This window comes from Gekko japonicus, unplaced genomic scaffold (assembly GCF_001447785.1).
Source record: "Gekko japonicus isolate JY-2015 unplaced genomic scaffold, Gekko_japonicus_V1.1 scaffold4645, whole genome shotgun sequence".
Classification (NCBI taxonomy): Eukaryota; Metazoa; Chordata; class Lepidosauria; order Squamata; family Gekkonidae; genus Gekko; species Gekko japonicus.
The window spans coordinates 30512-57135 of NW_015174991.1; the positions used below are offsets into that span (position 1 = coordinate 30512).

General features: G+C 48.8%; 3 protein-coding genes and 1 pseudogene across 3 annotated transcripts; 2 read left to right on the forward strand and 2 right to left on the reverse strand.

Annotated features, from left to right (window-relative positions):
* Positions 1–3310: 3310 nt before the first annotated feature.
* LOC107122147 (histone H2B 5-like) lies at positions 3311–3926 on the reverse strand. Its single transcript, XM_015425178.1, has one exon. It carries the CDS (start codon positions 3888–3890, stop codon positions 3510–3512), a length of 381 nt encoding a protein of 126 aa, XP_015280664.1. The 5' UTR covers positions 3891–3926; the 3' UTR covers positions 3311–3509.
* Positions 3927–4313: 387 nt separating this feature from the next.
* On the forward strand, positions 4314–4770 carry LOC107122146 (histone H2A type 2-B). The gene has a single exon (XM_015425177.1). It carries the CDS (start codon positions 4314–4316, stop codon positions 4701–4703), a length of 390 nt encoding a protein of 129 aa, XP_015280663.1. The 3' UTR covers positions 4704–4770.
* A 1005-nt stretch (positions 4771–5775) lies between these two features.
* On the reverse strand, positions 5776–24444 carry LOC107122145 (histone H3-like). Its single transcript, XM_015425176.1, has 2 exons — positions 24116–24444; positions 5776–6103 (listed from the first exon to the last, which is right to left on the reverse strand). Exons 1-2 carry the CDS (start codon positions 24442–24444, stop codon positions 5776–5778), a joined length of 657 nt encoding a protein of 218 aa, XP_015280662.1.
* On the forward strand, positions 11368–11763 carry LOC107122143 (annotated as a pseudogene).
* Positions 24445–26624: the final 2180 nt, after the last annotated feature.

Below are 26624 nucleotides of genomic sequence, written 5' to 3' on the forward strand. Positions count from 1 at the left end.
TTTCACTTCTGTTGAACTTTTGAGCTGGGGTCTTATTCCTGCAACTGGGATCCTTTAGTTACAAATGTACTATTTTCAACCTGCTCTAAGCAGCCCTTCTGCACAGGTCTACTCAGTCAGAAAACCCTTTTTCACCCCAGCCGCTAAGCTGTCCACTTCTCCGCTACTAACCCCTGCCGTTTTTTTAAAGGGCTGTATTGAAAATATCCTCCTCTCAACATTCCATCCACTCTCATTAGTTGCTCTTAGAGAGAGGTGGAACCCAGCCTGTCCATCACAAATGCCAATAAGGAACCGGTCTTTTTCATTTAGTTATTTGGTTAACAATTTGTTGAAAGCCAGGAAGGTGTACAGTGGTTAGCATGCCAGCCTACTGGCCCAGAGACCCTTGTTAAAACAACAACAACAACTTGATATTCAAGTTGAATATCAAGTTGAAAAAATAAATAAATAATAACAACAACTACAATAATGATGCTTTCTATTTATTGATCGCTCTTTCCCACATACCTGCAGGCTCAGAGCGATTTACAGTTACTCTTGAGACAGTTGGACTAACAATATTTGTGGGGATAGGGAATTTTGTAGTATATTATGTAGTGTACACAATTCTCTGTGTAGCCCTTTATGAAGAAGAACATATCCAGCATAGCCTTCCTTCTCTACAACTGTTTTGCTTGGCACAGTATTAAATGTTTCAGATTTGTTTTGCCCTGTGGAATTGTTGCGGCTGCGGGTCATCTCCCCACCCTCCACCCCCACTGACAGATAATTCTGCCTCTTCTAGTTTTGCCTTTTATTCTTGGTTGCCACTGCTACCATCATGCTGTGAAAACTGAGAGGAGTGTGGTGGCGCCTTCAAGAATAACAGAGGCAAACGGCAATCCTAAGGAGGTCTCTTCTGAATTCTATTTGAGTGTATTAAGAACATCCAGAAGAGCCCTGCTGGATCAGACCAGTGAGGGTCCATCTAGTCCAGCATCCTGTCTCACACAGTGGCCAACCCGTTCATCTGGACAGCCGACAACAGGGCATAGAGGCCAAGGCCTTCCCCTGATAAGAACATCAGAAGAGCCTTGCTGGGTCAGAACAATGGTCCATCTAGTCCAGCATCCTGTATCATCCAGTGACCACCCAATTCCTCTGGAGGGCCAACAACAGGGAATTGAGGCTGATGCCTTCCCTTGATGTTGCCTCTTGGCACTGTTATTTGGACTACCTCTGAACAGGGAACCTTTAGTCACCATGGCTACAAGAACATTCGGTTCACTAACTGCTTTCAATCCCCCCTCCCATCCCCGCTGTTAAAGTAAATTGGGGATTCGAATTGTATTACAGCGCCATGTGGGTACTGGGTATTTTTAGAATTGTATTTTTAGACTATGAATTTTGTGTATTTTTGTAGGAATATATTGTACACTCCCCCAGCCTGCTTGCAAGGAGGGCAGTATAAAAGCATAATGAAAGAAAGAAAGAAAGAAAGAAAGAAAGAAAGAAAGAAAGAAAGAAAGAAAGAAAGAAAGCCCCCCATGAATCTTATCTACCTAATCCCCTTTTAAAGCTTTCTTGGCCTGTGGCCATCACAGACAAATTCTCTGGCAGAAGATTCCACATTTTAATCACTTAGTTTGTAAAGAAGTATTTCCTTTTGCCTGTGCTGAAATGGGGATTGCTCCTAGGAAACAGGACTGTGCATTGGTATTAAAGCACCAAAATCTCTTCTGCTGCTGTTACTGTTTCTGCATTTTTATTTTTGGAGAGCTAACATGGATTGTTATTCATTGAGGAAACTGGCAGCCTCCCTTTGGAACCTGCTGGGGCGAGGAGAGAGAAAGCTGCAAGCATTTCAAAAGATATATAAAGGAAGCAGCAAGCAGCCAGGTCTTCGCTCCAAGGCCATTTTGACAGGGGGAAGATAATCCAGGGTGGTTCGGGGAAGCCAGTGAAGTCCTCTCCTTCCTCCAATGAAAGACAGAATGCTCTTATAGTGTTAGGGAAAAAAATAATTCACACAAAAAGAGTATCAGAGGGAAATTACCTACATACCACTTATTCATGGATGCAGTCAGGATAAATGTAGTGTCAGGGGAAAAAACCACAACCAAACCTTTGGTAGTCTTAAAGGTGCCACTGGACTCTAAATTTCTTCTACTTGATTCCCCTGGAACAAGAGCTGCTGCGGTCCAAATTTCTATTCATGGTGAATTACCTGATATGGTCGCTAGGTGGCAGTGAAGGGAAGCATTCGAAAACCCCGCAAAACACCCGCGGAGTTTTCCTAGTAATAACCACATTCTTCCAGAATACGGACGCAGTTTACAGCTGTTACCTAGTCTGTCCCCCCTATCCCCCCTTTCCCGCTTGTCACTTTGCTAGGAAGTGTATATGACACGTTAAGTCACAGTTTCTTTTTCCCCAGTTCGCAACGAAACAACGCGCCGCGAGGCTGTCCTTCCAAACCGTGCAACGACAGATCAGAGAATCTGAGCCCGAGGCGTCGGCGTCTCTCTCTGCCAAAAGCTCATTGTCATCACACCTGGGCATGAGCCGATTATGGTGCGGGAGCTGGCTAGCCAATGGGATATCTCCTCAGCCCGGGGGTGGCCTTTAATAATTCTGACATGTCCCTGCTTTGTGACTAAAGGCGTTCTAAGGTTGCGGGGCTAAGGGGTTTACTTCCAAGTAGACAGTGTAGTGGAAAGTACCGTTTAAGTCGCAGCCGGTTTAAGGCGAGCCCTTGGGGTTTTCCAAGGCAAGAGACTTTCAGGGGTGATTTACCATTGCCTGGCACTACAGAAGGACTTCAGTGGCGGTTTGTCATCTAATTACTAACCAGATCTGACCCTGCTTAGTTTCGGTGATCTGCTGACCCTCGACGGTCTTCCCGTCCAAATGCTGAGCGGGGCCGACCCTGCTTAGCTTCCCAGATCTGACGAGATCAGGCTAGCCGCTATTCTGGGCCATTCGCGTCAGGCCCCCGGTAAGAATACGCTCTTCTAGGATGCACGGGGTCGGCCTTTTAGTCTCCTGGATCCCTAACTGGATCTTTTGTCAGGTGAATCGCCGGGGTTTTATCACTAACCCAAAGGCCGCTTACTCCCTAGCCCTGTTCACTCGCGGCTTTCATCCTGAACCCTTTAAAAAAAGCAAGTCCAGACTTCCCCCCCAAAAAAACCCCACCCCCCACAGTTAAAATAGAATCGATTTCCGGATTGAAAAAAATCTGAAACCTACGCTCCAAAGCCACGCCAGCGATGCTAAAAGAAACTCGCGGGAAAGGGCGGCACAGTATGAAATAAAAAGACGCATTATGTTGTTTATTTGGACTCAGCCGGCTGCTAAGCGACGGGAGCGCACTAGGCGGCTGCGGGGCGGGCCGGCACCGCAGTTCCCTCCGCCCCCCCAGCCGAGAGTATTCGTGACCGGAGCTCTTTACATGAGAAAGTGGGTGGCTCTTAAAAGAGCCTTTTGGGGTTCTGGAGCTTCCTTCCTGAGGAGCGCGGCTCCGCTTACTTGGAACTCGTGTACTTGGTCACGGCCTTGGTGCCCTCGGAGACGGCGTGCTTCGCCAACTCCCCGGGGAGCAGGAGACGCACCGCCGTCTGGATCTCCCGGGAGGTGATGGTGGAGCGCTTGTTGTAATGGGCCAGGCGGGAGGCCTCCCCGGCGATGCGCTCGAAGATGTCGTTGACGAAGGAGTTCATGATGCTCATGGCTTTGGAAGAGATGCCGGTGTCGGGGTGGACCTGCTTGAGGACCTTGTACACGTAGATGGAGTAGCTCTCCTTCCTGCTCTTGCGGCGCTTCTTGTCGCCCTTTTTCTGGGTCTTGGTCACGGCTTTCTTGGAGCCCTTTTTTGGGGCAGGCGCGGACTTGGCTGGCTCAGGCATCCCGACCGAAGGCTTCCTTGCTCACCAGATACGGGGGAAAAAAGCACAAGTGTCGGGAAAGCGAACTCATCCAGCCCCTTTATTTATACTCTCTTTATGCAAATTAAGGTATCCAAAGCGCATCGTCCCTATTGGCTACAAGAGTATTTTGCCTTCATCGTTCCTGTACACGCACATGCAAATAAGAGTACTGTAATCGCCGGGTTCCCATTGGATGGACGCTGTATCTACGCGCTCGATTGGTCGACTTCAGAACTTGCGTCGCTATTGGTTTCGCGCAGCTGGTTTCCAGGCGTTGACCAATCAGAAACCGCACTTCCCTGCGTGAGGAGGGGATAAAAAGCCTGCGCTTCTTATGTTTGCTCTTAATTGCTGTTTTGTTTTTTTCCGGGCGTGTTGCAGAGAAGCTGAGTCAGTGCCGCCATGTCTGGTCGCGGCAAGCAAGGGGGCAAAGCGCGAGCGAAGGCGAAGTCTCGCTCTTCCCGGGCCGGACTCCAGTTCCCTGTAGGCCGCGTCCACCGACTGCTGCGCAAAGGGAATTACGCCGAGCGTGTGGGCGCCGGAGCTCCGGTGTATCTGGCCGCAGTGCTGGAGTACCTGACGGCTGAGATCCTGGAGTTGGCTGGCAACGCCGCCCGGGACAACAAGAAGACTAGAATCATCCCCCGCCATCTGCAGTTGGCAGTTCGCAACGATGAGGAACTGAACAAACTCCTGGGGGGAGTTACCATTGCGCAGGGTGGAGTTCTGCCGAACATTCAAGCGGTCCTGTTGCCCAAGAAAACGGAGAGCCACAAGCCGAAAGGCAAATGAGGGAAGCGATTCCCCTCGACAAAAACATCCGTGTGAAACAAAAGGCTCTTTTAAGAGCCACCCACATTCCCCGAAAAAGGGCTGAAACCGGCAGTTCTGTTTCGTGCGAGCGTCAGGAGGGAAGCTGGGGGTGGGGTTGTTAACAGTCCCCCCCAAATGCGGGGAAGGGGCAGATAGAAATAATTTAAAAAATGCTTACCATTGGGAATTAAAAGTTGAGTTGTCTTAATGCGTTTGCCTTGGCCATAATTCGCGCATTCTCAGTAATCATTGTTTTCCCATTACAGGGGTTGGTTTAAGGCATCCTGCTACTGGTTATGATTTGCAAAAACCCATTTGGTAAACCTGTGTGTGTGAAGGGAGGCTTATGTTGGCCAGTACCAATGCTCCCTCTAAGCTGTGGAGTCTTGTGAGCAAAAATTCTACTTTGTGAGCTCCTGGCATTAAAGTTGTGAGCGAGCCATTTGGCTACTGCATCAGTTAGTTTACTCTGGAGCCATCCTTCCTGAGCTGAGACAAAAAATGTGTGAGTCGGAGGCTAAAAAACTGAGCTAGCTCACACTAACTCGGCTTAGAGGGAACACTGGCCAGTACATAGTACTTAGTTGAATGGGAACGCCACACTCTTTGGGGGTTGCAAGGGACACATAATCTTTGGGAATTGATTTCACAAAGCATGCACATAACCGGCATAGCGAATCAGTTTCGGAGCCGAAGTTGACAGCAGCGGCACGTGTGATTGAAGCAAACAGTCTCATAAAGCCTCCCATTAAAAACCCGTTTAGCCAAGTATAGAACTAGATGTGAAAAATACCCCAGTATGTTTTGCTTCGGTTACATCCACTTAAAAGTGAGATAAATCAGCAGCGCTTGAGCTCTGTATCGACACCTCTCAAATGGGTAAGGGTCTATTTCCTTACCAGCTACCTACGTCAGTGAATTCTTAGAACGATTTCCACACTCAAAGGATACAGGTTAACCTCGTAACGCGAAGCAAGAGACAGCTCTTTTCTTGGAGAAGTGGGTGGCCCTTAAAAGGGCCGTTGGATTTTGTTATGTTGCAATTAAGGGTTTAACCCCCGAAGCCGTAGAGAGTGCGGCCCTGGCGTTTCAGAGCGTAGACCACATCCATGGCGGTCACGGTCTTCCTCTTGGCATGCTCGGTGTAGGTGACGGCATCCCGGATGACGTTCTCCAGGAAAACTTTGAGCACCCCGCGAGTCTCCTCGTAGATCAGCCCGGAGATACGCTTCACACCCCCACGCCGAGCCAAGCGGCGGATGGCCGGCTTAGTGATGCCCTGGATGTTATCGCGCAGAACTTTACGGTGGCGCTTAGCGCCGCCTTTGCCAAGACCCTTTCCGCCTTTGCCGCGACCAGACATCTTCACAACCTTTTCACTACGTCTCACAAATGTGCTCACGACGGCTCAGCGTGCATTTATATTGCCTGATGTCCGACCAGAAGGAAAACTGCGAGAGTGATGCGATGGGGGCGGGGAGAACATCGAGGGCCTGCCCATCTATGACGCCAAAAGGCGGAGGGAAGGAGCTTCGTCCAGTGAAACGTAGAGGCTGTTTCAAAAAGAGCAATGGCCATGCTTGCCGCAATTGAATTTTGAAAGCGAGAATGTTGGCGCCTTTTCTCTCCCCCACCGGCCGCTGCTAGTTTGGCGTTTCAGTTGCTCTAGATAAGAACAGCTAGACGTGAGTGCTTGATTACAACGAAATTAACTCTGAAAAACGCCATGTAATCATTCCGCTACCGAATTGTAAAGGCGATTTTATTGGGAATAACTTGCTTTGCATCTGTCTTGAAACTGCATAGGGGAACACTAGATTTTTTTTTGGGGGGGGTCTGTCTTGTTAGTTTTGGAAATCAGTCCTGTGGATGGACTGAGTCAGATTTTACAGACCAGATTCACTGAGTATGCGGTGATTAGATTCTGGGGGATCCAATACACAACCATTACTCACATAATGAAAAAATAATATTGCAGTTTGAAATAGATTTGAAGTATAGACACCCTGAAGTGTATTTAAAAAGGTAAAGGTTCCCTTGTTCGAAAGCCAGTCGAATCTGACTAGGGTTGTGGTGCTCATCTCCGTTTCAAAGCCGAAGAGCCAGCGCTGTCCGAAGACGTTTCCGTGCTCGTGTGGCCGGCATGACTAAACACCAAGGCGCACGGAACGCTGTTACCTTCCCACCAAAGTGGTACCTATTTATCTACTTGCAATTTTTTGCTTTTGAACTGCTAGGTTGGCAGGAGCTGGAACTAGAGACAGGAGCTCAGTCAAGCGGCACACCCCGGTCTCGAACTGCTGAACTACCGACCTTCCACAGCCTGCAGTTCAGCATAACTTGTAGGTAGAGCTTTTAGATGCAGAAGATTATAACATCGGTCCACGGAACCTTTGCCAACGTGGGTGTGTAAGAAAAGTCATACTGGATCAGACCAGCAGTCCATCCAGTCCAGCATCACAAGGCCGAAGCTGGTTCCCAGTTCCTGAGTAATTTCCTAGCTCCTAATGGGTGAATCCAGTCACAAACATTGAGGATAATCTAAAAGCTTTGAACCCCAAAATAAAGTTTGCTCCACCACACATGGTACACCCCCACATTCAGGGCACTCTGTCCCCCAAGGGGACATAAGCTGTTTCAGAGGTGATTTACCATTGCCTGGCACTAAAGAAGGACTTCATACTGAGTGGAGCAGTTCACATCCTGAGCATAATAGAACTGCTGTAAGAGAGCCAGTTTGGTGTAGTGCTTAAGTGCATAGACTCTAATCTGGGAGAACCGGGTTTGATTCCCCACTCCTCCACTTGCAGCTGCTGGATGACCTTGGGCAAGCCATAGTTCTGTCAGAGCTGTCCTTGAAAGGGCAGTTCTGGAAAGAGCTCTCTCAGCCCCACCTACCTCACAGGGTGTCTGTTGTGGGGAGGGGAAGGGAAAGGAGTTTGTAAGCCGCTCTGAGTGAAGGGCAGAGTATACATCCAATCTCTTCTCTTCTTCTAGAATGGGTAGTGGGGAGTGCAAGACCTTGCATGGCTCCAGATTGCTGCTGAGCGGGGCTTCTTGTGTTAATGAGCGTCCTTTCACATGCAAACAGCTTAGAGGGAATGCTGCTCTTGAATAATTTGGTTTTGCCTGGTTTGCAGAAGGCCAGGAGCCCTAAGACTCCTGCATATTTCACATGCCCACTTTATTGCCACATCCTCTTAGAATACTATTACAGCACCTAACAACACCAGTTGTACCATTAGAACTCATTTGTTTGTTTGTTCATCCCCCAACACGATAGATGCAAATGATTGTCAACAATGTCCTCTTGTTGTCTGCATAGGACAAAGGAATCTGAGTCTTTGGAAAAGAAGAAGAAGAGAAAAGATTGGATTTATACCCCGCCCTTCACTACCGGAAGGAGCTTCAGAGCGGCTTACAATCTCCTTTCACTTCCCCTCCCCATAACAGACACCCTGTGAGGTAGGTGGGGCTGAGAGAGCTCTGACAGAAACTGCTCCTGAGAGAACAGCTCTGAGAGAACTTGTGACTGACCCAAGGTCACACCAGCAGCTGCATGTGGAGGAGTGGGGAATCAAACCCGGTTCTCCCAGATTAGAGTCCGTGCTCCTAACCACTACACCACTACACCAAACTACACCAAACTAAGTGGTCATTATATCTGACCTCAAAAACAACATCAGCCAGAACACCTTTTCGACAGAAAATTTCAGTCTCCAAGGTCCCTCGGCTGCCGACCTGAGAAGACCCCCTTCTCCAACAAAACAAATCCAGACAGCAAGTCTCCTGTGAAGCTGTTAAGGATTCACTGAGAAGCCCGAGTTCACTAGAAACAGTGTACACATAACACAGCTGGGGATTGTTGCAGCAAATCCTTCCCCTTGCAGAAGACTAGTTTATAGAAAGAAACAGTGTAACAGCACCCTTTCCCTAATTCTAGAGTTTGCTGAAGTCTGTTACAATCCAATGCAACGGAACCTTAAAAGTGATAGGATTTGTTGAAATATAAACCCCATCCCATTGAGTCCCAGGCACCTAACGAACTGGGCTTTAGTCCAAGAAGTTTTATACAATTCAAAATTCTGAAGTGCACCCAGGGCTATTTTCCCTCTCCCTAATATACTGCTCTGGAAGGAAAGAGGCATGGTATAGCCCATGGGTCCTCAACCTTTTTGAGCCCATGGGCAACTTGTGGAATCCCATGGTGGGCACAGCCACAAAAAATATGCCACAAACTGACTGCCACAGGTGACAGAGCCAGTCACGAAATGGACTGCTGCAGCTTACCTTCTTCTATCATATAGTGCAGGGTCCTTGTGCTGTGGTGGCAACGGCTGCCAAAGCGACATTTAAAAATAACCTACACAATCACATCTCTAATGGCCAATCAGAAGCTCTCCTGGACAAAAGCCTCCTCCATTTTCTAAAAAAACCCCAATTGGCAGGCACCAGAAAAGGTGGGGGTGGGTGCCCTGGAACTCACAGGCATCATGCTGGGGACCCCCAGGATAGCTCAACCACGTCAGATGCTGGGAACCGATCAGGATCAGGACTTGACCACCAAGGAAGACTCTGCAAAGGAAGGCAATGGCAAACCACCTCTGCTTCTGGCTTGCCTTTGAAAGTCCCTTATAGGGGATGGATGCCATAAGCCAATTGGCACTTCACAGTATGTAATGCGCTCTTTGTATACAGAACTGAGCCCCATAACTCATCTCTCACCAGGGTTGGCAACAACCTGGAGGGAACACAGCCTGTCCTTTTAACGGAAGCGTCATGTTTGAAAATAGGCAGGGGAGCGCTTTTCGCGCTTGGAGGTAAATATCATCACCTGGTCAATAACATCCCATTAATACGATATTAAAGGGACAGGACACCTCCCCCCCCCAGGTAGCTGGCAACCCCCCCTCCCTTTTCACGGCACATGCGACCTGATCCTTACAACTACAGGCTTGGACGTGGGATTCTTGTGTGTGATAATAAAGCAGCATCAATCCAAAGACCGCTCACTACTGTCACCAAAGACATATTTACGTGTCACAACACTTATAACTGCATTTAGTGCAACAAAAAATGGCATTCAGTGGCAGAGCTCGCAGAAGCACGGCAAGCTGTGTCTCTTGGCGAGCCGGCACTCCTTCTTTAGCAAATCGCCTTCAACCCACGCCCCCGCGGCCAGGAAACGGATAACAACGCGGGGAGAACAAAAGGGCTCACAGCATCAGCCGGTTCTCATATGCAAATAAAGGTAGCTAGAATCCATTTTCTCTATTGGTTCGAGCGCCTTCTAACGTTGCTAACATCATGCAAATCATAGGGACTGTGAGGCTCCCCGTCGCCATTGGATGACCACAACACCCTCGCTTTCAGTTGGCGGGGCTGAGAAAAGCTATTTTCTGATTGGTTGTCAAGAGACACAGTCCAAATACAACCAATCAGAAGTGAGATTTTTAGTAGCTGGTAGAGTAAAAAAGAACATAAGAACATAAGAGAAGCCAATGTTGGATCAGGCCAATGGCCCATCCAGTCCAACACTCTGTCACACAGTGGCCAAAAATACCAGGTGCCATCAGGAGGTCCAGCAGTGGGGCCAGGACACTAGAAACCCTCCCACTGTTGCCCCCCCCCCCAGCCCCGAGAATACTGAGCATCACTTGCCCCAGAGTCCCTATCTATACCTTGTGGCTAATAGCCACCGATGGACGTCTGCTCCATATGCTTATCTAATTCCCTCTTGAAGCCCTCCATGCTTGTAGCCGCCACCAGTTCCTGTGGCAGTGAATTCCATGTGTTAATCACCCTTTGGGTTAAGATGTAATTCCTTTTATCCATTCTAAACAAACCGCTCAGCAGTTTCATGGAGTGCCCACGAGTTCTTGTATTGTGAGAATGGGAGAAAAGTACCTCTTTCTCTACCTGCTCTATCCCATGCATAATCTTATAAACCTCATAATCTTATAAACTTGCATTTTATTTGCCACAGCCTGTATTCCCTTTTATCAGCCTCACTGAGACTAGCTTTCCACCACTTAAAGGAATCCTTTTTACCTTTTACAGCTTCCATGACTTTGTTTGTTAACCATGGAGGCTTTTTTGTATACCTATTTGTGCCTTTCCTAACCTGCTGTATTTATTTTTTCTGAGCTTCTAGGATTGTAGTTTTAAATAGTTTCCAAGGTTCCCCAGTGGTTTTGACCCTTTCTACTTTCTACTAGGTTCGAGACCAGGGTGCCGCATGACGGAGTGAGCTCCCGTCTCTAGTTCCAGCTCCTGCCAACCTAGCAGTTCGAAAGCAAGAAATTGCAAGTAGATAAATAGGTACCACTTTCAGTTTCTTCCTCACATGTCCCCTCATATCAGAGAAGTTACCCCTTTTAAAGTTAAAAGTGGTTGTGTCAGTCTTTTTGGCCAATTCCCTATTTATACAAATGTTGAACTCAATAACATTATGATCACTGTTCCCAACTGGTGCAACCACTTTTACATCTCTCACCACTGGTCTTGCGCATTACTTAGGGCGTTACTCTCCCCTGGTAGGTTCCGTGACCATCTGCTCTGGTTCCAGTAATCCTCCCAAGCAGATTGTCCTTTGTGTTGCTTTTTCCATTTTAGTTTGAAGGTTGTTTTGTTAGAAGCTGGAATGTCTGGTTGCGGCAAGCAAGGTAACAAGGTGTTGGCGAAGGCCAAGTCTCGCTCCTCCCAAGCCGGGCTCCAGTTCCCCGTCAGCCACGTCCACTGACTCCTCCGCCAGGGCAACTACGCCGAGCGGGTCGGCGCCAGGGCGCCCGTGTATCTGGCGGCCGTGCTGGAGTACCTGACGGCGGAGATCTTGGAGTTGGCCGGCAATGCGGCTCGGGACAACAAGAAGACCCGCATCATCCCGCGCCACTTGCAGCTGGCCATCCGCAACGACGAGGAGCTGAACAAACTCCTGGGGAAAGTGACCATCGCCCAGGGAGGCGTCCTGCCCAACATCCAGGCTGTCCTACTGCCCAAGAAGAGCGAGACCCACAAGGCAAAAGGCAAATATTGTTGAAGCTCTTGAATGTGGGAGGCTTTAACCTGAGTCCAGCACTTTAGCCCCCACTGGCTACAGCTACCAGATTGTTTTTGTCTTGCAAGTGTCCTACCTTGCAAGGGTGACATTATTGATTTGTGGTTCCAGGAGGGCCTGAGAATTTGTCCCATAGTCTCTGGCTGTCTGGTTAGAGGAAAGGAGCTAGCAGCAGTGCTACCCTGGGGTGTGAGGAGGACTCACACTTTAGCCTTGTTGATTTTCTATGGCTCGATCTTCCCCCCTTACAAGGGGTCCTGAGCTGGGGGTCCCTTGACAGCACCCTGTGTGGGACCTCTATTAGCATCTGTGATGACTGAAACGTCAAACAGGTTTGGAAACAAACGACCACCCTTGCTCGAGTGAGATGGGGCTTCTTGTAAAGTCAAATTGGTCTTCAAAGAATGGAAGGCAAATGGATCAAACAGATACAGGCTGTGCAAAAAAAAAAAGTTAATTTAACATTCTTAGAAATGCTTCTTGGATGTGTAGTTTATTCTGAAAGCCTGGACTCAAAGGACGACAGGGGTTTCTATGATTTTTTTTTTAGGAACTAGGTAGAAGACTGGCAGGAGCTGCGGTGGCTCAAGTGGTTAAGACGCTGAACTGCAGGCTGTGGAAGGTTATAGTTCAGCAGTTCGAGACCCGGGTGCTGCATGATGGAGTGAGCTCCTGTCTCTAGTTCCAGCTCCTGCCAACCTAGCAGTTCGAAAGCAAGAAATTGCAAGTAGATAAATAGGTACCACTTCAGTGGGAAGGGAACAGCGTTCCGTGCGCCTTGGTGTTTAGTCATGCCGGCCACATGACCACGGAAACGTCTTCGGACAGCGCTGGGTCTCCGGCTTGGAAATGGAGATGAGCACCTCAGCCCTAGAGTCGGACTCGACTGGCTTTCGAGCAAGGGAACCTTTACCTTTTTAGAAGACTGGCAAGTACAGTTTTGTCACATTGGGCTGCAAACTGCTGGATTTCATGTCAGGCACCACCACTGGGGTCTGGGGAAGATCCAAGCAAAGATCTTTTCTTGTTTCAGGAAGAGGGGCTTGGGTCACCCAGAGGAATGCTGCAACACCTCCCTCCTTGCTATATCTGAGCACAGGAGCACCTGAGAGACAAACCAGACCTGGGGAGGGGGATACCAGCTTTTGAGAGTCAAAGCTCCGGACTACTTGAATCCAGCTGTTCTTCTCGTTCTGTATTGTGAGCTTCGAGAGAACATCCATTGTTCCGTGAGGCTCCTTGCAGCTACATTCGGATTGGCTGCCCTTGCTGAGCCGGCCAATCAGGTAACATCAGCTCAAATGACGCCATGCAAATAAGGCTTCCGAGGGCCTATTTCCCTATTGGTGTATTTGTACTTCGTGGGTGTGTTTTGGGGCTAGGTTTGTGTATATAGTTGTGGCTCGCTGCATGTGTTGTACTTACATTGCTGAATAGAAAGCTGTGCTGAAATCACGATTGCCTCTTGAACCTGCTATTTAACACTGGCGACAAAGGTGGGATCCGGCTGAATCACCACACTGACTGTGTTTGTTCTTAATTTAAGAATGGCTGCCGAGGGCCGCTTTGAACCATTTGATGCATCTGCCGAAGACTGGGATTCCTACATCTCCCGGTTCCAGTACTACCTCACCGCCAAGGGGATCACCGAACCTGAGCGAGTCAGGGCCACGTTCCTCAGCCTTTGTGGGCGCTCCACATTTGAGACCGCCTGGGCCCTGGTGGCACCACAGGACCTCAAGGAGGTGTCCTTTGCCACAATTGAATCCAAGCTTCGAGACCATTTCTTGCCTCACCCTTCCGAAATCGCTTGCCGGTATGCCTTTTACAAGAGGGACCAGGCCCAGGGAGAGACGATCACTGCCTTCCTGACCGCCCTCCAGAAAGCGTCACGCCACTGTGAGTTCTCCAACCTAGAGGAGGCTCTCCGCGATCGTTTGGTATGCGGCCTCCGAGACAAGAAGCTGCAGCGACGGCTCCTCGTGAAGCGAGACTTGGACTTTAAGACGGCCTACGAGGAGGCCATCGCCGCCGAGGCAGCTGAACAGTCAGCAAAGGAGATCGGCCGGATGCAGAGTCCACCTCATTCTCGCAAGACCAAGGCCGCTCACCAGGAAAGCCTTGCGGACTTCCCCTCCACCAAGGAGGAAGTACGACGCACCCGAGTTGCCAACCGGAAGCGCGAGGGAGCTCAATCCTCCCACCAGACTCCTTGTGCCAGCTGTGGCGGCTCACATCAGCGAAAATCATGCCGGTTCCGGGATAAACAATGCTGGAACTGTGGAAGATCGGGGCACATCGCACGCGCCTGCCGCTCCGCCCAAGGATGCATCACCACAGTCAAGATGCAGGTTACCACCAGTCACATGGAAGGCCTCTGCCTGCTGTGAAGAGTGTCTCACCTTCTCACTCCGCACCGCTACACCTGCCAAGACCAATGCCATTCCTGTCCTGACACTACAGCCACTGACATGCACTAAGATCAAGGTGACGGTCAAGGTCCAGAACGTGCCCTGCGAGATGGAAGTCGACACTGGGTCTGCACTGTCCCATCATCTCCATGAGTGTGTTGCAGCACATTTGCCCTGAGTCATGAGTGGCCAAACATGCTTACCCTAGCAGCCACATAGAATAAATGTCAGATGTTTGAGAGCCACAAGACATGAACAAATAACAAATAAAGACACGAACAAAAAACAAATAGAGGTCCATCAGTGGCTATAAGCCACAAGGTATAGATAGGGACTCAGGGTCTGGGGCAAGTGATGCTCTGTCTTCTTGGTGCTTGGGGGGGGTCAACAGTGGGAGGGCTTCTAGCATCCTGGCCCCACTGGTGGACCTCCTGATGCCACTGGTATTTCTGGCCACTGTGTGACAGTGTTGGACTGGATGGGCCTTTGGCCTGATCCAACATTGGCGTCTCTTATGTTCTTATTACACACGTTTTTATTGAAAAAAAATGCATATTTGCTTTTTATTAACTTTAAATTAGACTGTGTGAAAGAGCCACGTGTGGCTCCCGAGCTGCAGTTTGGCCACCCCCCTGTCCTAAGCCGAATGGGTGCTGCCTCGAGCCGTTCGACTTACTCCTGAAGGACTTCCAGGGCCACCAAGTGCTAGTCTTGGGCAACAGCATGTGCCAGGTCGCATACAAGGACCTCAGTGCCTCACTGTGATGGGTGGTCACGCAAGGCCACTCACCGAGCTTGCTCAGTCTCTTGAACCCACTATTTAACACTCCTGCAGACCAAAATGGCTGCCTCCTGAAACTTCCTAGCTGTTTGCTAAGCAGGAGGGAAACTTGCCCCCCCCCACTTACAAAAATACACTTGCACACTTATGCACCAGTTGGGATGCAGACTTGAATCTGGCTCACCAGCTGCCTCTGCCCAGGGAAAACATCTGAGTGCCAGGATGTAGGGTTGCTGGCGTTTCCTCCAGGGGAACTGATCTGTGTGATTATGAGATCAGAAGGGAGAATCACGGAAGTACAGATCATAAGCGAAAGCCAAACCATCAGATTCTATTTAGTACACATAGAAATATGATTGTTTCACACCCAGAAGGGTCCCATATATTTGTGTTCCATAGACAAATTTCTTGTTGTGCAATATGTATATGGGACGCAAGTATATGGAACACTTTTGGATTTGAAAAATCATATTTGTATATGTACTCAATGGAATTTGGATGTTTATGATTTAGTAATTTGGTCCCGGGTGTTGGGTTTTCATTGCAGTGGTTAGGAGCGTGGACTCTAATCTCAGAGAACCCAGTCTGATTTCCCCACGCCTCCACATGCAGCTGCTGGGTGGCCTTGGGTCAGTTACGAGTTCTTTTAGAACTGTTCTCCCAAGAGCAGTTCTCGAAAGAGCTCTCTCAGCCCCACCTACCTCACAGGGTGCTCTTGTGGGGTGGGGAAAGGGATTGTAAGCCACTTTGAGACTCCTTCGGATAATGAAGGGTGGGATATAAATCCAGTCTCTTCTCTCTTTTCTCTCTTTATGATGGTTATGAGAAATGTCAGAATTGTGGGAGAGAGCACTCCAGGCCTCCCCTGGAGTCTGACAACCCAAGCCAGAAATGCAGAGTGAAGAAGGGGTCCATGAAACAAACCAGTGATTTCACCAAGAGTAAGGAAGTAGTAGCCCAGCCACGAGACTGGGGATCCAGAGACCGATTACTTAAGTTTGGGGGCTGAAAGGAGGTTCTTATGCACCTTTAGTTGCGTTAAAGGGGAGACAGGTTCCCTGCTGATATAGGAGTAAATCCATTCTTGAATCCTACTAGAAGGTCTGAATTTTAGGGAAGTGGAAGTTCATGTGCGCAGTGGAAGTCCAAATATGGGCTTGCAATGGAGGGTCAGGGCCAAGGCGCCCTCTAAGCTGTGGAGTCTGGTGAGCAAAGATTCTACCTTGTGAGCTACTGGTAATAAAGTTGTGAGCGAGCGACCTGGCTGCTGCATACATTAGTTTGCTCTGGAGCCATCCTTCCTGAGCTAGGACAAGAATGTGTCAGCCGGAGGCTCAAAAACTGAGCTAGCTCACACTAACTCAGCTTAGAAGGAACACTGGGGACTCAGGGCCAGTGTTCCCTCTAAGCTGAGTTAGTGTGAGCTAGCTCACAGTTTTTTAGCCTCTGGCTCACACGTTTTTGTCTTCGCTCAGGAAGGATGGCTCCAGAGCGAACTAATTTAATGCAGTAGCCAAATCAATGGCTCACAGCTTTAATGCCAGTAGCTCACAAAGTAGAATTTTTGCTCACAAGACTCCACAGCTTAGAGGGAACATTGCTCGGGGCCCTGGCTTGGCTGTCCCAGGCTAGCCTGATCAGACCTCAGAAGCCAAGCAGAGTCAGCCCTGGCCAGTAGTTGGACAGGGAACCACCAAGGAAGATCCAGGGTTGCTACACAGAGGCAGGCCATGGCAAACCACCTCTGAACGTCCCTTGCCTTGGAAACCCTACAGGGTGGCCCCAAATCAGCTGTGACTGAAGGACACTTTCTATCTCCACTCCCAAGGCAGAGGGAGAAGGTCCATCTAGATAGCAGAGGTGGGTGATCAAATTAGTGGGGCACTGGCCAGCTCAGGTCTGCTGGACAAAGGCTGGGTATTGGCTTGATGGCCCTCCCTGGGTTTGTGATTGAATTCCCTGAGTGTCAAGCCTGACTAACAAAGGCTAGGAGATAGCCCGCGGCCCTGGGCACACCCTTGATAAGGTTTCCAGGGAACTCGGTATTGTCAGGCAGGTTCCGTCATGGTCTTAGGAGGTCAGTTATTGTTCAGCAGACCTTGAACCTTAAACATGGCCTGAAGTGTGATCAGCTCTTAAGAAGCCAAATAATAGAACTCTTGTCAAAGGGGAAGTATCCAGGTTCCCCTTCCCAGTGAGTGACTCAGCTTCTCTATTGCCTGCAGGCTGATCTCAGTTTGAATATCAAACATGGATTCCCTGTTGCAATCAGTGTTCCCTCTAATCTGAGTTAGTGTGAGCTAGCTCCCAGTCTTTTAGCCTCCGGCTCACACATTTTTGTCTTGGCTCAGGAAGGATGGCTCCAGAACAAACGAATTTATGCAGTAGCCAAACCGCCCACTCACAACTTTAGTGCCAGTAGCTCACAAAGTAGAATTTTTGCCCACAAGACTTCACACTGAAGAGAAGAAGAGATTGGATTTATACCCCACCCTTCACTTGGAGTCTCAAAGTGGCTTACAAACTCCTTTCCCTTCCCCTCCCCACAACAGACACCCTGTGAGGTAGGTGGGGCTGAGGGCGCTTTTCCCAGAGCTGTCCCTGAGAGAACAGCTCTGACCAGAACTACGGCTTGCCCAAGGTCATCCAGCCAGGTGCAAGTGGAAGAGTGGGGAATCAAACCTGGTTCTCCCAGATTAGAGTCCACGCACTTAACCACTACACCAAACTGGAGCATTGATTGCCATCTCAGATAGCCTATGGCCTGAAAAGACATGAAGGGTGCCCCCCAAAAACATGGCTCCTAACTCCCCACAGGCCTGGAGAGAAAACGCCATGTCCCTTTAATAGAGCGGAAATGGGCACCTGAAACTTTTATACACAGATAGGGCTGCCATATAGTGAATAAGCACCAGGAGTCCATCAAAGTCAATGTTGTCTGTTCCACGAGCTGTGTTCAGAAAAACAAGCTGTCTCCTCTGCCAGGAACTATTTGATTTTGCTGTCTTCCCTTCCCCCCTGCCGGTGAGTGTTACATCGCGGGCATCCTGGAAAGCTGTGTTTTTGCATTTGGCTTGCTCTGAGCTGAAACGTTTTGCGCCTGCAATTTCAAAACGCATATAGACTGTGGTATGAAACTGAAACGTTTTGCACCTGCAATTTTAAAACACATATGAAATGATTCAAATCGATGTTGAACATCTCAAATATTTCTTTCTAAGGTTACCCATATCTTTTTACTGTTGTCCAGACCTTTTAAAAAACTTTCTGGCATTTAGAGAGATTTAAGTAAGACTCTCCTTTTTCCTCCCCTTTTCTGATATGTAAGTGCTGGGGTTTTTTCCTGGGAGGGGGGAGAATATATTATTAAAGTTTTAAAATAAAGGGGGAAAAGTCAACATTGTCTGCTCAGACTGGCAGCCTCAGTCTCGCCTCCCTCATAGGGTTGTTGTAAGGAGGAAATGGAGGAGGGCACAGCTGCGGACCTTGCTTTCTACTCCTGGAAGTAAAATTTAGATAAAAATGTAGCACAGGGTGGGGGTAAAGTACCAGTTCAGCTGTGATCTAGCAGAAAAGCAGGTAGGGACTGAACCCAATTCCTAAGGGTAATAAGGAAGCAAAGGGACTCCCGAGTCCCTCGGTCTTTACTCACAGGGCTTGGTCTCCAGGTCCCTGATCACTCTCGGTCTTTACTCACAGGGCTTGGTCTCCAGGTCCTTGATCACTCTCGGTCTTTACTCACAGGGCTTGGTCTCCAGGTCTCTGATCACTCTTGTCGCTCTCTTCTGCACCTGCTCCAGTCTGTTCACTTCCCTTCTGAACTGAGTCCTCCTGATTATTTGCAATTTCTTCACAGGTGAGAAATGCAGGTTGTAGGTGGGGGAAGTCTAGTTCACATAGCTGAATCCCAAGCTGAATCATCGAATCAAAGAATGTTAGAGTTGGAAGGGACCTTGCAGGTCATCTAGTCCAACCCCCTGCACTCTGCAGGAGCATAATGATGTTTGCTGTGACTCTCTTGGAGGCTGAACTTCTAGAGACGTCTAGGAGCAGGCTCAGAGCTGAAGCACTCACTACAGTGCATGTCAGATTACAGTTTATATATGTTTATATATGGAATCTCTAAAATCTCCCCCAAAGGCAGAGCAGGGACAAGGGTCTATTAGGGCCAGGAATCAAAAATGAGGGAAGCTGGTGCACACAGTATGTATCTGGCGTAAACTGTCTGGCTGCATATCCAGAGAACCTCTTCCTCCCCCAGTGGAACGGTAAGAATAGAAAGGTTCTAAATAGATTCAGGAAGGTTCCGCCCTTTTCAGCTTTCCAAAGCAAGAAGCAGTCGTTCCCTAGCCTGCAATTATCTGGTCCCTGCTGAATCTCGGGTTGGAAACAAGAGGCGTCTCCCGCTGGGGAAGAGCCTGTGTGTTTTTTAAATTAGTTTGCTGTTTCTTCCACGGGCAGGAAATGCAGTTGGTAGGCGGGAGAGGCCCACTTCAAACTGTTGCTGAGGTCTTACGCCAATCAGAAAGCAGCTCCTTCCCCCAGCTACCAATCAGGCGGCTCCTTGGCCTGCAGGGTAACTTCACCTGAATTCCAGTAACAGGCAAGTCCCTGCTTATTTAGAGACAAGCAATTAGTCCCTATCCACCTCTCTCCTAAGCTCCCGGGGCCTGCTCCAAAACATAGGCCACATGGGCCTGCTTATCCTCCCCTGCTGTGGATGCCCAGCTCACCGAGTAAGGCAGCATCTGTTTCAGAGATGCAGGGGAGCTCTGTGTACCCTCAGAGAGATTCTACCAGAAGCAGCTGAATTGTGTGGAAAAGCGTAGCTTTGTGTGTGTGAGAGAGAGAAGGGCTGTCCAGTCACTTCTGACTTTATAGGAGACCCTTGTCCCGGTCAGGGGAGCGTGGCAGTTTGGCCTGGAGCAAAATAACGCGCGGCCACCCGATCACACGTCCCGTCGAGGTCCCGTGGGTAGGGGCGAGGTGGCGATCACACGATGATCCTGCAGCGCGGCAAAGAAGCGGCGCGGTGCGATCTCACCAACAGCATGCACGATTCTGCGGAGCAACGGAACGTTCACTTTCCTCTTTGTGCGCATGCACCGTTGGGTGCTTGTGTGCATCCTGTGGAGACTTGGGGGGAAAAACCTGTTTGTGATGGGACATGGGCGGGCGCCGAATGCCACGGACTACCACCGGAAACGCGATCAGACACCAGCCCTTGCCCTGGTTTCTGGAAACCAGTACCTCAGAGGTACTAGTTTTTAACTCCGCATCTTTGGCGGGAAGCCTCGGGTTCGCCATGGGAGCTCTACACTTCCCAGAAGTTGCGGTGTGATCGCGCTCGGAAAATCTGCCTATCACCCGTCTCAGTAGCGTGGCTAATGCTCCATGTGACTGCAGCCCCTATAGATTAATGAACCTGACCTGGATAGCCCAGGCTAGCCTGACCTCATCAGTTCTCAGAAGCTAAGCAGGGTCAACCCAGGCTAGTATTTGGATGGGAGACCACCAAGGAACACCAGGGTTGCTAGGCGGAGGAAGGCAATGGCAAACCACCTCTTAAAATCTCTTGCCTTGAAAACCCTGTAGGGCTGCCATAAGTTGGCTGCAATTTGATGGCGCTTTACATGTGCGTACACACAGACACACACAGAGGTCTCATATCCTGCAATCTGCACACAACTTTTAAGCTCATGGCTCTGACCTGGATAGTCCAGTCCAGCCTGATCTTGTCAGATCTTGGAAGACCTAATATTAACAGCCTGTGCTGGCCGTTGGAAAGACACTGAAAGACAACTACAGAAGATCTGCGAGCCGGCTCAGGAAGAGAGAGTCGATGGTAGCCAGCTGAGACTCTATAACAGCAAATCTAGCACATTATGGTATTCTAGAATGGTAATCTGATTTTAATACTGTTTTAAATGATCTATGGTATTTTAAATGTTCGTTGCTGATTTTATGTAAGCCGCCCTGTCTGGGAGGGTGGGATATAAATTTGAATTAATGAATAAGCAGGGTTGGCCCTGGCTAGTATTTGAATGGGAGGCCATCAATGAAGTCCAGGGTTGTGGTGCAGAAGCAGGCCATGGCAAACCACCTCTGAAAGTCTCTTGCTGGGAGGGTGGGGTATAAATTTGAATGAATGAATGAATGAATGAATGAGCATGGTTGGCCCTGGCTAGTATTTGAATGGGAGGCCATCAATGAAGTCCAGGGTTGTGGCGCAGAGGCAGGCCATGGCACTTTCCACCACCACCACGATGAATGAATGACTCCCCAAAGTCCTGTTGTTCACAGCCTTGCTGAGGTCTTGCAGGGCCCTCGGGGCTTCCTTGACCTTGGGTCCTTCTCTTTTCCTGCTGCCTTCAACATTTCCTGGCATTATTGTCTTTTCCATGGAAGAATCGCTATCCTTCCCATATCTGGGGCAGTGGATCTAGTGAGCAAGAAGCTACAATTTTCGTAGCTCAGACAAAACAGAAGGGGCTACCAATTTTTAAAAAGGGACTGGGCAAATTAACAAGGCAATCCACCACTGCTCCTGATCACAACTGGTCGCAGAAGAATTCAGACTCCTAAGCAAGAGGCAATGATATCATAGTCAGGAATGCTTCAATTTTAGGAGAATCCTAGCATGGAAAAACACCCCCCCCCCATTTCTTTAAATTAGTCTGGAGCAGGAAGTGACAAAAACTCTCTAGCTTGCTTTGCTGAAGCTCTTTCTCAGGGGGTTCTTAGTTTATAGGAGTGCAGAGAAGAAGTTTACAATCTCCTTCCTCTCCCCACAACAGACACACTGTGAGGTAGGTGGGGCTGAGAGAGCTCTTTCGAGAACTGCTCTTGAGAGAACAACTCTGAGAGAACCGTGACTGATCCGAGGTTGCACCAGCAGCTGCATGTGGAGGAGTGGGGAAATCAAACCCAGTTCTTCCAGATTAGAGTCCACTGCTCTAAACCACTGCATCAAACTGGCTCTGTGCTGAACTAAATGGGCCACTATCAAATTCAGAATAGCTCCAGAAACCAGGTGCTCAACCCAGAACTATTTGACTACTCTCAAGGAATTTATAGTGATTTGGGGTTGCTAGGGCCAGAACCTAAAGGATACTCCAAAAGAAGTCTTAACTGCTTAAACCCAAGAATTCCAAACAAGCAAAACACTGTAAAAGACCTAAAAATACTTCACAAGAAAGCACGATTTTGCCTAGTAAGGCTCTCTGAACACTCTCCTCCCTAGTAAGGTATGAATTCAGCAGCGCCTTAAGAGACCAATAAGAGTTTCAGGGTCAATCTCTAAGATGTTCCTGGACTCAAATCTTAACTGTTGTACTGCAAACCAACATGTCCTCTCTCCGAAGCTTAGCTTACCCTGCTTTTGAAACACAGCCTTTTCTCTCTCTAGAGCTGGGGGGTCAGTTGGGAGAAGTTGGGGTTTTTTTGGCACAAGACCACACAACTTTCTCAGCCTAACCTATCTCACATAGTGCTTACATGGATAGGCCCCAGGTAAAACCAACTAGACAAACCATGCTTATCCCCTTATGAAAATGCTGAAGGACTTTGAGAGTTTTGTAGAAGTGATGTGAAGCAGGGACCATTCTGGTCATGATTTTTGCTACACCGAGGGGCAGAGGAATGGCGATGCGGAACAAAATAGATCTTGCTCACCAGCTTCCCCAAGTGCCTGCATTGTCTTGTTGTGTGTGAACCATTATCCATCTAGGGTTCTCAAGGCAATAAGAAAAGGGAGCAGGTTGCCTGCCCCCTCCTCTGCATGGCAACCCTGGTATTCCTTGGAGGTCTCCCGTCTGGACAGGGCAGACCCCAGATTGGTCTTGCCTGCCCCAGATTGGTCTCGCCTGGGCTACCCAGGTCAGGGTTTTGCATTTCCTTACCAAACCCAGAATTTTCCTGATCTAGTAAAATAATTAGTATTACTTAAATATACATTATGCCTCTGTCTATGGTATGTATAGTAATTTTACAGCTTTAAGAGACATCCAGCTAGGATCATGATGGAAAATGTGATTCCAGCTCATCCCATTTTGCCTAGTAAGGCTCTCTGAACACTCCTCCCCAGCAAGATATGAGTTCAGCAGCACCTTAAGAGACCAACAAGAGTTTCAGGGTCAGTCTCTAAGATGCTCTTGGACTCAAATCTTAACTGTTGTACTGCAAACCAATATGCCCTCTCTCCGAAGCTTAGCAGCCTTTCAGTATAGCTTACCCTGCTTTTGAAACACAACCTTTTCTCTCTCTAGAGCTGGGGGGTCAGTTGGGAGAAGTTGGGGTTTTTTTGGCACAAGACCACACAACTTTCTCAGCCTAACCTATCTCACATGGTGTTTACATGGATAGGCCCCAGGTAAAACCAACTAGACAAACTATGCTTATCCCCTTATGAAAATGCAGGAGGCTCTTGCTGAAGGCCTTTGAGAGTTTTGTAGAAGTGATGTGAAGCAGGGACCATTCTGCTCATGATTTTTTTTACACCGAGGGGCAGAGGAATCGTGATGCGGAACAAAATAGATCGTGCTCACCAGCTTCCCCCAGTGCCTGCATTTTCTTGTTGTGTATGAACCATTATCCATCTAGGGTTCTCAAGGCAAGAGAAGAAAAGGGAGCAGGTTGCCTGACCCTTCCTCTGCATGGCAACCCTGGTATTCCTTGGAGGTCTCCCGTCTGGACAGGGCAGACCCCAGATTGGTCTTGCCTGGGCTACTCAGGTCAGGGTTTTGCATTTCCTTACCAAACTCAGAATTTTCCCGATCTAGTAAGATAAGCAGTATTACTTAAATATACATTATGCCTGTCTATGGTATGTATACTAGTTATTTTACAGCTTTAAGAGACATCCAGCTAGGATCATGATGGAAAATGTGATTCCAGCTCATCCCTGTACTATGTGCTTCCTGTTTGGCAGCCCAGCAGTACCAACATATTATTTTCTCACTAAGAAAAAGGTAACATGTAACAGCTCTTTTTTCGAGGTTTGTGGGTGGCCCTTAAAAGAGCCTTTGGGTTATTTTGTTGCTCAACGCCGGCTGAGGGAAATCAGGCCCTCTCTCCGCGGATACGGCGCGCCAGCTGGATATCCTTAGGCATAATGGTGACTCTCTTGGCGTGGATGGCGCACAGATTGGTATCTTCGAAGAGGCCCACGAGGTAAGCCTCGCTGGCTTCCTGCAGAGCCATGACGGCCGAGCTCTGGAAGCGCAGGTCGGTCTTGAAATCCTGGGCGATCTCTCTTACCAGGCGCTGGAAGGGAAGCTTGCGGATGAGCAGCTCAGTAGATTTCTGGTAGCGGCGGATCTCCCGCAAGGCGACGGTCCCAGGGCGGTAGCGGTGAGGTTTCTTCACACCCCCGGTGGCGGGCGCGCTTTTCCGGGCAGCCTTGGTAGCGAGCTGTTTGCGAGGCGCTTTCCCTCCAGTGGACTTACGAGCCGTTTGCTTAGTACGAGCCATTCTTGCTTTTTAGTCCGAAGCCCAACAATTCCTCGAAGAACGCAGCGATATGGAAAGGAACGCGTTGGCGGCAGAGAATTTATAGCAAAAGCCCCCTCTCCTGATTGGCTCGGAAGGGTCGTTTCAGAATTTGAATTTTCCCGGGGTTGTCCAGGATTGGCCAACAAGGTTTCGGTCTCTGGCCCGCCCCTCTCCGGCTGGTGTGTTCCAAATTGCGTCCCCTTCCCTAAGTGCTCTGGTCTCCTACTCTGTTCCCCTGGGCGAACGTCCAAGTCACTTCAAATAGACCTTCGAGGGAGGGAAAGGAGAAGGGAACGCGTTTATCTTGTGGGATGATTTGTCCTCTAGATCAATAAGGTTATTTTTGTTCCGATCCGTCTAAATATAGCCTCAGGTTTCTCCCCCCCCCCTCCGTTCTTTGTTGAACTGCAGTCTGATTTTGGAATTTACGCTTGTTCGCCCCCCCTTTTCCATCGGTCTTATTTTTATGGTTTAAAATCAAAGTGTACCAAACACCCCCTGAATAAAATAATTAAATATCATATTTCAGGGGGGGGGGGGAACAAAAGGCGAATCTACACAGATCTTCATGGGTTCTCTAGGTTTTTTTTTACCCAGTACCCTAATTTCACACTGCCACGTGTATGTTTGTGTGAACTCTTAAACAGGGGTAACCATCTGATGTTTTATTTCGGTCAAGGAAACCTTCCATTAAAGGGGCGCAGAGATGAATCCAATCACGCCCACAAAGGGCCACGTTTGTGTTTGTTTTTTAAAAAAATCGGATTATCTCACGATTTTGGAACTCAACAGTTTCCTTTTCCCGGACAATTTTACGCGGAAATAAATCTCAGTTGAACACACACACACACAACACCCCAGCCAGCGTATCCAGGACGCCGCCTCCCGCCTCTCGTTCCTAGGCAGCAGTTCCCGCAGAAACCTTTCGGGAAGACCTCGGGCCCGGGGGAATGACTCTTGTCTCCACCCAACGGCCCCGGCAGCTGTGCTTGCGGGACTGAACTATTCTGAACGACTCAAGAGTTCGAGAGAAGCCCGACTGCTTTTAATAAACTGCAAGAGGCGGAGCTGTGGAGAAGGAAGAGGTTTGAAAATCCCGCGCTGCGGAACGATTGGATGGAGAAATGTCCTTGCTCCTCCTCGATCTTCGATTTACGGGGGCTAGTAAAAAAAATCCCTTTAAATTGTTAACAATTCTAGAGGGATAGTTTTAATTTTTAAATGGACAGGGGGCCGAGCAGTTTCACTATATAGAACCTGGTGTCTGACCAATGGAGTTTTGATTGTAGAAAGCTCATACCCCGATAAGGTTATTGGTCTCTAAGCTGCTATTTAGGATTGCCAGGCTGAGGGGTCAAGGTTGTCAGCTCCAGGCTGGAAAACTCCTGGAGATTTGGGGGTGGAGCCTGGAGAGGACAGGGACCACAGTGGGATACAATGCCACAGAGTCCACCCTCCAAAGCAGCCATTTTCTGTGTAGTCTGGAGATGAGCCGTAATTCTGGGGGAGTCCCCAGGTTCCACCTGGAAGCTGGTACCCCTATGTAACTGGACTCAAATCAATATGCGAACTTTCTCTGTTCCACAAAACTCTTCCTCAGGGAAGATGTTCAGATGGTTTTAAGGGACCAAACACATGCAATAGAAGCTTTGGAATAAGTTATTGCTCTAATGTGCCTGTTATCGGTGTACCTCTGAACCCAAGAAAGAAGGAAGAGAAGATTGGATTTGTACTCCACACTTATCTACCCAAAGGAGTCTCAGAGCAGTTTACAATCTCCTTTCCCTTCCCTTCCCCCTCCCCACAACAGACACCCTGTAAGGTACCCTGTTTCCCCGAAAATAAGACCTACCCAAAAAATAAGCCCTAGCAGGATTTCTATGCATTTGTGGTATAAGCCCTAGTGTGTCTTCTTGAGAAAAAATAAATATAAGACAGTGTCTTATTTTCGGGAAAATACGGTAGGTGGGGCTGAGAGAGCTCTGACAGAAACTGCTCCTGAGAGAACAGCTCAGAGAGAATTTACACCAGAGAAGAGAAGGAGATTGGATTTATACCCTGCCCTTCACTTGGAGTCTCATAGCGGCTTACAAACTCCTTTCCCTTCCCCTCCCCACAACAGACACCCTGTGAGGTAGGTGCGGCTGAGAGAGCTCTCT